Source organism: Carassius carassius, chromosome 15, assembly GCF_963082965.1.
Source record: "Carassius carassius chromosome 15, fCarCar2.1, whole genome shotgun sequence".
In the NCBI taxonomy this organism is placed as follows: domain Eukaryota; kingdom Metazoa; phylum Chordata; class Actinopteri; order Cypriniformes; family Cyprinidae; genus Carassius; species Carassius carassius.
Window position 1 is genome coordinate 27,029,154 of NC_081769.1, and position 10,953 is coordinate 27,040,106.

The 10,953-nt window shown below is 37.5% G+C and overlaps 1 protein-coding gene across 1 annotated transcript; it reads right to left on the reverse strand.

Moving 5' to 3' along the window:
- Window positions 1-1,853: 1,853 nt before the first annotated feature.
- LOC132157938 (uncharacterized) lies at window positions 1,854-4,363 on the reverse strand. The gene is made up of 2 exons (XM_059567184.1): window positions 3,118-4,363; window positions 1,854-3,001 (listed from the first exon to the last, which is right to left on the reverse strand). The coding sequence occupies exons 1-2, from the start codon at window positions 3,194-3,196 to the stop codon at window positions 1,854-1,856; spliced, it is 1,227 nt and encodes a 408-aa protein (XP_059423167.1). The 5' UTR covers window positions 3,197-4,363.
- Window positions 4,364-10,953: the final 6,590 nt, after the last annotated feature.

The following is a 10,953-nucleotide window of genomic DNA, read 5'->3' on the forward strand; positions in this document are numbered from 1 at the left end:
AAAACACATTTTAAATTAGGTAACGTTTAAAATGGTTAACTTACTTCTGGTGTTTTCCATTGACCTCCACATCTCTGCACTGCAGAGCAATTCAAATCTGTGAGAAACGGTTAAGTTAGGCTTGTTCAGGTGTGCACAGCAAATAAATATCGTCATATAGAAATATTATCTTATAAAAAACATATCGTAAATGAGGTAAAACACTTAACTGTTACTACTTAACTGTCGGTGTTTTCCTTGTCAAAACCAACTTCCCTGTCTACTTCGCATCGCTGGTGAAAGGAAATATCGCTTTGAGAAAAGGTTTAGGAGTGTACACCACATAAATATCACCTTAAATCAATATATCAATCAATCAATGTGATGCTATAAAATACATATTTTAAATGAGATAAAAACACTTACTTTCGGATTTTCCCGTTTTGAAAAAAAGTCCTCGTCTGTTCCGCTTCGCGAGTGAAAGGAAATGTATCTGAGAAACGTTTAGGCACATACAACACATAAATATCGTTATAAAACGACTTTGTAAGTAAGACTAAACACTTTATTTCGCTGTTTTACTTCCTTACGCACTTCGCATTGCGAGCAAAGAAATTGGCGTCTTTGAAAAATATTTCAGACAGGTCAGGCTCGCACACGAGAAAATGTCCCGGATGTGTATAATAATAAGGGTTAAGGACCGTTCACACCAAGCACGATAACTATAAAGATATAACGTTAGTTCTAAAAATCGTTCTCAATATTAAAGAATAGCAGAGTCCACACTACAACTATAACGATAAAGGCATAGAGAAACGGTATCGTTGGAATCATTTTCAGAACGATTTTTTTCCAGCTGAACGATATAAACATTGACATCCAATCAGAATCCATCCTGCTGTAACGAGCTCGAGGATTTAAAGCGGCAGACGCACGTGCGCTCAGAATAAACAGACGATATCGTTCGCTGGTGTGGACGCTAATATCGTTATCTTTATAGTTATCTTTATAGTTATCGTTCTTGGTGTGAACGGGGCTTTACGCTCCGTTTTTACACCACAAGAGGGGGCTGTTTACACCAGCTAGTGTTAATCGTTTGAAATTCAACACCACAACTTTAACTCTTTACTCTGAAAGTCCTTAACACTGGGATTTCAACACTGGAGATTTTGCTGTGTAGTATACTGTTATACTTTTCAGCCTGTTCAATGGCTCTATTATAAATTGCACAGTCAGTCAAAGGCTCTTCTAAATAGCCCTTATCTCTCAGTTTCAGCCTGCTGTCCATAATAGAAGCCGTCATTTCACAAGGAGCTTTGCAATGGTACAAGAGAAGACGGGAGACCAGGGACAGTTTACTTGTAACACTTTTTGCAATTTTCAGCAATACATCAAAAAACATTTTTACTGGAATAACCAATTTGTTAGGCTATATTATAAACTTCAATCTGTCAGCTGCTGAAACAATGTATTTAAGTGGGTTTATGAAATATGTACAGGTTGAAAAATTGATTTTAATACAGTCTCTCCACTGTTACAACCGTCCCAGTGTACAGGTTGTAACATGTCTAAAATCTGCATAATGAATCAATCATATACTCAAAATAGAAAATATTATTTATCAGTCATGTTATTGTGACTATTCATTTCATGTTTTTAAGTAATGATTACCTTTTTTCACACAAATGACACACAAAAAGAGGATGAAACTGTCAAATTATAATGCAAGAAAATTATTTATTGGGTAGAACACCTCAAAAAAGGTTAAACATGAACTCAAACATTCTCAAAAACAGAGAAGGGGCTGGGATGGGGGCTTGGTAGGCCTAGTCTGAGTCACAGTTGTGGCAAGTGTAAAAATCCCTTCCGTCTGTTCAGTCTTTGTGTGCCCAGGCTTTACAGGACCAGCACTGGAGCCAGACCACCCTTGACCTGGAGAAGCTTTCCAAGCACACAATGCAGAATTCATTTTCATCATCAGATGAGTCCTGAGTTTTCTGCTTCTTTGGTTTGGATTTTTTGTTGTTGCTGAAATTCATTTTTCTTTTAGCTGCAGACCTGCTTTTCTCGGCCTCAAGTTGTTTTTTCACGGGAGTATCTGTAAGGACCGCGGTTTCCCTTCTTTTCCTGCTCTTTGTCGTCTGCTTTCTTGGGCCAGCTTTTGGGTGTGGACGGATGGACAGAGCTGAAAAAATTGTGTCCATAGCAAAGGATGATGGCTCAGGCTCAGGCTTTGACACCACACATGGTGTGACAGGGGATGATGCTCTAAGTGGCATGGAGGATGCCACCGTTGCAACATTGGGTGATGGAGATGTAGAGGAAGATGGAACCTCTGGTGTGACTGCTGGCACTGGGAGGTCTGTGACTAGGGATGGTGCAAAGTTACTTTCAGTGAAAATATTCCTATTAAAAGGCCAAATTCCAGTGCATGCAAATCCTGCCTGAATAATTGCCGGTGATGCAGCACGGGGAAGGGCACTCTTCACAATGCCTGGCAGATCATAAATGGTCATTGTGGCTCCTGGATGAGCTTTCATCCAGCTGTCACGGCAGTTGTATACCAGCCTCTTCAGTGGCCCATATACACTGCGATCCAAGGGCTGCAGCTTATGGGAACAGTGTGGGGAGAATGAGAGGAGGACGATGCCATGGCTCTTGCAAAAATCAATCCCATCCACAGAAAGGTGGGAGGTATGGTTGTCCAGAATTAGCAGCACTTTTGACTCCAGTGAGGACTTGGTGTGAGTCTGGAAGTGCTTGAGGAAGACCAAAAAGTTCTCCCCTTGCATCCACCCAGACCCATTTGCTGTGCCGATACAGCCAGGAGGGCCATTGCTGGTAAAGGAAGGGTGGATTTTTTTCCGGGGGAAGATGAACATTGGTGGGATGGAATTCCCCAAGGCGTTCACTGCACAGGCAAGTGTAATTAGTGTCCCCCGTTCTGCAGAGGTGACTGCACCTACTTGCTTGACTCCCTTTCTAGCCACAATTTTTTCAGGATTTTGCACTGTGGTGATTCCTGTATAGAAAAATATTATGTCATTTAGTGTTTTTATTCTGTAATGCTTTTATTTTGTAAAGCTGTGAGCCTCTGGAAGGTGTTTCTGAGGGAGATATAGATAATTTCCACCACACCTGTTTCATCCATGTTCCAGATATCCTGTGCAGCAAATCTGTGTTTGTCCAGGACAGAAAACAAGTTGTCAAAAAACATATTGACGTTTGTCTCATTGAAACTTGTAGCCCGTGAGAGGCTTGTAGCCTGAGGGCTTCTTATGGAGAGAGTGGGGTGCCTCTTCAAAAATGTTGTGAACTAGTCGGCTCCAGCCATCCTGTTCTCTGCCCATGTTTCAGGGTACCTGCAACTCTAGGTCTTTGCCAAATCATAGGCAAACTTCCGGACCTAAATTATATAAATTGTTAATTAGTTTAATACATAACAATATATGTAGGCCTACATACCATAGCCTACTCTAGCTTAATACATATCTAGCCTACCTCCTTTGGGCTCAATCCATAATACAAATCAGCTGCCTGCATTAAGTAGTCTCTTAAGAGGAGCTCCTGCTCTAGTGTGAAAACCCTTTTTGGAGTCCAGTATCCAACTCTGGAAAGCGTCTTTGATCCCTGGCTCCTCTTCTTGTGGAATCGGTGCAGGGTCACATGGCAAATGCCATATGATTTGGCCACTCCCTTTACTGACTTTCCCTGTCTGATTTCATCGGAAGCCCTTTCCAGCACACGAAATGGGACTCCCCTGTCTGTCTTCCTCTTTCTGATATTTGGCATGCTGTCTATCACACTGACTATCTTTATATAAAAAAAGATAATTACCTTAAAATGTGATTTGATGATATTTTACATTTAATTTGCAATGCACATTGTACATTTTACTTTTAATTTGCACATTGAAGGGAAACTATGCAGTTTTTTTTTAGCTTGATTAGTTTTTAAAATATAAATGAAACTTGGTTGGTGATACTGGGACAGTTGTAACGGGGCGTTACAACTGTCCCAGTACCACCAACCATGTTTTCATCTCATGTGAGCTAGCTTGACTGCTAGTTTGACACTTGTTAGCCATTTCTATTTTTAGCTTACAAAACAGTGATTCTAATAATACTTGTTTGAATTCATAGACATTTGATCCTATAAAAGCATCCAAAAAAGTACATCAGAAAGAAAAGTAACTTTTTTTACCTCAGAAACAATCTTTTGTAGATAACTCCGTCAGGAAGATTCAAATGTGGCTCCCTTTATGGCAAAAATGGAGGGAAACTAACTGAGCATGTGCACAGTGAGTGTCATCACTCTAGGTTGTTTCTGATTGGAGGAATTCAAGGTGTTACAACCGTCCCCTGTTACAACTGTCCCTGGTCTCCCCTAATGCTGGACCTAGAAGTTTGTCTGAAATCCATTTGACCTAAAAATTAACTGAACTACAGCAGATATCACACAGGTGTCAATCGAGCTTGGAGTAAATAGTGACTGCAACTGTAATTTTCTCATAATTAGACAATGACTATGATTCATTTGGCAGAGGAGGAGTGTTTCAACATCACGAAAACACAACACATATACAGCAACCAAACAGATTATCAATGTCAAAAAAATTCTTAATGAGTATTTTTGTGCCTTTTCTAGTAAAATGATCAAAACATCATTAAAATGAGATCCAATTACTTGAGAATCAAATGTGCATAATAGATTTCAAAAAAGATTTCAGATAACTTATCTTGAATTTCGGATTATTTTCCATATACATTAATTTAACAACTTTTCCTGTTTTAAGAATTAACAAATTAAGTGATTAAAAACATGAAATATTTGTTTCTAAAACATTAAATATTATTTATAAAACAACTTGTAATCTACAATAATAATAAATACAACAATTTAAGCACATTTTAATATGTATAATCTTCTCTAGTAAATATCATCAATTTAAGATTTTTTTATATTTTTACAGTGTTGTGTTCCACTTTTGAAACAAAAGGAGTTGGAAAAAGGAGACATAATTGACTTCTGGAGAAAAAAAAAAGAAAAAAGAAAAAATCTGTGAGCAGGTATTCATGATTTCCAAATACAGAGAAATCATAGAGAAGCCTTTAAATGGTAGCACTTCTTTTCAAGTTAGCATTGCACTGCAACACTGCGAGTAAACGCAACAGATTTGTAGTTCTGATGTGAGCTTTTGGAGTTCAAAGGAAGGAAAGCGTGTTTGTGAGAGAGAGAGAGAGAGAGAAAGAGAGAGAGAGAGAGGGGGGGGGGGGGCGTAAACAACTTCCCTCGTTTCATATCGCATATATTGAACAGTATGAAAAGGAACTGATGAGGGGAACAGCGAGAGGATATTAAACGTTGGTCTTTTTGTACTTTCCATGTTTTGTTTACAGTCATTTGACGTCAGTCACACACACCCCAGATGCACACCATGCAAACACTGACAAAATTGTTTCTTTTAAAAATATAATAAAATAAGAAAAAAGGCAGGGTTGAAAAAAAAAACGAATTCTTAAAGGATGAAGGAACATTAATTTTCTTCACAAAGGGGATCATAAAGGCTAATTATTTAGCAAAGTACAAAATTATTAATGGACTTCACGTGGGATTACACATATCAAACAAATCAACACTGCTCATGTAACTCATGTATGAATTTGGCATTGCAAAACAACTAAACTACATTTAAAATGAGGCCCCTTGCTGCTTATAAAATGAATTTCTCAAGAACAGATGACTCATTTTCAGGCTCTCGACATTTTAGTCTACTGGGGAAAAGTTTCTCATGTGGCTGTTTTCAGCAAAAGTAGTTTCCTTTTTGTTATAAACATGATGCATTTTAAAACATTTAAGGAAAATGTGAAAATTAGATATTGTTATCGCATGGTTCACATTAATATAGTATTCAAATCAAAAAAGCCAAAAATACCTTTTTAGACGTGCAATAGAACTATGGTATTCTTTGAAGTACCTTGGTGTATAAATACTGTATGATAATATACAATAAAAGTAGCTTGGTACTGTCTAATACCAGAACCATCACAGTACATCTGTGTTACATTATTTTTAATGAGTTAAATAATCTCTAGTGTTACATATACATTTTGAACATGTATATTTGTAAATTGAAATTATATTGACTTGACAGCACATTCAATGTACTACAAGAACACAGAAAATGGAACAATGTACAATTATTTATCAAGCAGCCAAAATGCCTTTTTTCCTTAAGCAGCAATCTAATGACATTTCTGCTATGCTGAGATCAAGAACGGTCTGAAAAGGGGTTTTGTTCCCACATGTAGTGAAATACTAGCAATCACTGAGTTCTTCGGAGGTAGTTCAATGCTGGATTGAAGATTCAAATCAAAGAATCTTTTTAATTTCTAAATGATAATTTTTGTAGAGGCTTGACACTATTTTTAGGAAGATGTATTTCTGAAAGGTCTGCTATGATGGGGGGTCTTAAACCAGATGTTTTGCTGGGTTCAAGGGGGTTTAGGTTTTTGAAAACAAGCCATCTGACCTGCTGATCACCAGCTTGGCCACCATCATAAACTGGCTAAAACCAGCAGGGGATATTAGATTGTTTGAGATGTTTGTTTTTTTTCTCAGAAGAATATGTGCACTTTTGTGCAATATTCTGAAAAACAACAACATCAACGTTTTAAAATAAGCCATATAATTCTAGCAATGCTATTTTAAATTGTAACTCATCATATAAACAACATTAACAAATAACTGTGCTTCTTCAGGAAACCATCAAACGCTATGCTAGCGGTTGTGAAAATATAGCAACGCAACAGGCAGCTATTCATTTTCGAGTACTTTGACTCTTCACGGACCAGTGGTTATTAATCAATGTCTGAGTGGGAGGCAAATCACTCTGGGTTTCGACATTCAGTCCCCATAGAAAAACTGACACCATCATTCAGTGTGATTACAGCAGCACGTCTCAAAGGCAGGTGATCGCTGTACTCAAGGGTTACGCTGGTTGCTGTGCCGTTCTTCAAAGATGAGGAAATACACTAAACAGACTGTTTTCAGAATGGAAGCACTGAACTAGAAAGAAAGAAAGAAAGAAAGAAAGAAAGAAAGAAAGAAAGACTTTCTTCTGTGTAACAAAATATTCTAAAAAATATGATAAATTTTATTCATTTAGCTGACGCTTTTATCCAAAGCAACTTACAATTGCTATATATGTCAGAGGTCGCACGCATCTGGAGCAACTGGAGGTTAAGTGTCTTGCTCAGGGACACATTGGATTCGAACCCGGGTCTCTCACACCAAAGGCATATGTCTTATCCACTGCGCCAACACCACCCCTTAAATAATGGCAGTAAAGAATCTATTTCTTTAAGAGAGAAACTTCCTTAAACAGAGATATTTCAGTTAATTGCCTATTGGCTCTCTCACAGTGCAGTGTTAGATTAAACTGAATGAATACATTCCATTTTATTAACTGGACCAGATTGGATTATAGCCACAAAAGCACTACTGGAATAAAGGTATTACAGAAATCACTTCACGTATAACTCCACTATAATGGAATGGTTTACATTTACATTGGGTTTTTTGACAGATGTCTTTCCTCAAAATTATTGTACAGTGATAATTGATTTTCGTCCGATAAGACATTAATCAAGTGAAGGCCAAGTTGAAGGCAATCATGACAACCTGCACATGGTGCCACAAACAAAGGCTGAGCATCTGAAGAGTAGGACAGCTATAGATAACATTTACATAGAAGGTGTGGTTCATGTATAAAAGGTTTCTTCTAATATTAAGAGAAAATAAATTAAATAAAGACCAATTCAGGCCATGGAGACCTATGTCTTTATCATCATCATCATACATCCTGTGTAAACATTGTAATATATGTACTCTTTATCTCCAAAAGCAAATGACTAGTCCTTTCTAGTCACTTAGATAACGGCATTCTAGTGAATATGTATATAACAAACACATGACCTACTTATTCTAAACTCTGTACAACGGAACACAACATGACGCATGTTATGAATTCTTGCACTAAAGGATATATTTAAGCTTACTGCAATACGTGTGTACTGCAATAAGTGTGTCATTCATGTTTTTGAGTTTATAAGGTGAAAAGCAGGGCAGTGGAATAAAAAATGGTGAATGTTTTTAGATATCCTGAGCGAAATATTGTGATCCATGCAAAATGCTGCAAGACACATAAGCACAACAATCAAACATTGATTGTTCATCTACGCTGAAAAAAATGGTAACCTGAAACTACTTAATTGGTTGTATTCAAGTCAAGAATATTGCTTAAAATCACTGAATAACCCTAGATTAATTTATACATTTAACAACAATAATTGTATGAGTTAAATTAAATAAAAATCGCTAGTTAAGGTAACAATTTCAGGATACCACTTTTTACACGTTTCCATAGACAATAACATGGAAAAGCAGAGCAGTTAAATGCAAAAAATGTGTTTCCTGTAGTGACGCTTGCTTGCTACTGAATATTCACACACACACACACACACACACATTTTACTTGAGTTATGTTTGTGACTGAATATAGCTGAAATACCTGGGGAAAAAAATGGCAAGACAGTTTTCAAGTAAGTTATCGATGTGAACTGCATGAAAAAAAAAACACTACTTCAAGTCCAGTTCTTAAACAAATGACTCTTATGAATTGGTTCTTTTCAGCCATTCACAAACATAAAGCGAGACAATTGATTATGGTTCAAATAATGGAAAAATTATCCTTATGAGCTGATTTTTTTTATGTTTTATTTTACCCAATCAAACAATACACAAGGTAACCAGTGTAGTCTGATTAAAAAACAAAAGACTCTTATGAGTGAACTCTTGTGCAGATACTGAATCTAAATTTGACTCACTTACTGCAAGTTATCATTATTTTCAGTGGTCTCCATATTGAGTCAAGAGTTTAATGAATAAATAATTGAATATTCAGCACTTCATATGCACACATGTATCTCAGAGTTCTGCTGGAAGCAGTAAACAGTTACTAGTAATGCTACAAATGCTGCAACTCATAACTGCAGTCATCGATCAGCCTGCTTCCACTCTGAAACCTTTGTTTTGTTTTAGTAATTGAACCTCCATGAAATTTGATGCATTCCTAGACACAAGACTTCTTGACCTAAGCTCATTTTGCATTATCCAAGTCTCTACTCAAGATCAATCACTGTATCAGCAATAAACACCATTTCTAAACACTGACTAAAGAAGATCATCAAAAAAAAAACATTAATGAAAAGCTTCTCGATGTCTCCAACACACTGGAATCTGGTTGAGCTGAAGGCCAAACTACACTCTGGTGCTCTTTGAGGAGGCTGGTGCTTATTATTGGAGTCCACAAACCTCTAACCCTAAAGGTTATTTGCTGCATGCATGGTAATTAATTCTCAGTTATATGTCACAACACACCACATACACCCTACATTCAGACAAGATTTCCCCATCAGTATGTGCTCATCCTCAAATGTGCATGTTGGAGTATGCACTATAGCCTGCTGAGAAGCGTTATTGCAGAGGTACAGTTTCTGTACATAATTAGTTTATTTTGAGACTTTCTGGTGTGTACAATATATGTTATTTTAATGAACAGAAAATTACCAGACGAAATCTGTTATACCAGCTTGTCATTTATGTGACCAGAGGACATGGCATTAACAGAAGATATTCAGCTTGCATGCTAATGAACTAATTATCTAGTAAACTGCAATGTTGCTCAGTTCTGGCCTGTTACAAAACTCAGCAAAAATACCAGAGGACTTTGGTCAGCCAAGGTAGCTCTATCTCTTAACGGAACACTCGACTATTTTTGAAAATATACTCAATTTCCAACTCCCTTAGAGTTAAACAGTTGTGTTTGATCATTTTCGAATCTATTCAGCTGATCTCCGTGTCTGGCGGTGGCACTTTAGCTGTCGCTTAGCATAGCATTGAATCAGATTAGACTGACAGCATCCCCCTGTAGTTTCACTGTGTACTAAGACAGACAGAAAATGAAAAGTTGCGATTTTCTAGGCCGATATGGCTAGGAACTATACTTTCATTGCAGCATAATAATAAAGGAACTTTGCTGCCGTACCATGGGTGCGGCAAGTGCAATGATATTACGCAGTGCCTGAAAATAGACTATCTCTGGAAGTTAGCTGGGGACTATTTTTAGGCGCTGCGTAATATCATTGCACCTGCTGCACCCATGGTACATCAGCACATTCCTTGATTATTACGCGATTATCTTTTCATTTTCCGTCGGTCTTAGTACATGATGTAACTACAGAAGAGTCAAGTTTTAATTAGGAAAAATATTGAAACTCTTTGCTTATTTTTGAGCAAGATGCTTACAGTCTAATCAGATTCAGTGATCTATGCCAAGCTACAGCTAATTTGCTACCGCCAGACCCAGAGATCGATTGAATGGATTCGAAAACAGTAAAACTCAACTGTTTAATTCTAGGGGAGTTGGAAAAAGAGCCTATTTTCAAAACTAGTGGAGTGTTCCTTTAATGGAAACTCTATTACAACTGATGAATTCCTGTAGGGGAAGTTTTGATGCCTATCCCATTGACTGCAGGCTGCAGGACATGAGAAATATCCTCAGTCCATCTCTGATGATCCACACAGCTACATGAAAAATGACATGGCAGTTTGCACACTGGCCACAGTCCAAAGTTGGCTGTTTTTCCAGGCTTTGCCACCCTCCCAAAAGAATCTCTTCCAATGTTTAGCAATGATTATCTGAAAGCAAGAATTAGTCATTTGGCACCCTGGCGCCACGGTGTAGTCCCACATTGCAGTGTTAGCTGGCATTACCAAATGATGGACCCCACATTTAATATTGGAAAAGCTTCTTTAAAAGTTTAGCTTGCTAAACACCAATAAACTCAGTAACCATTTACAATTGCCAAACTACATTCAAACTACTTTTTAAGAGTGTGCAGGGACGTGCAG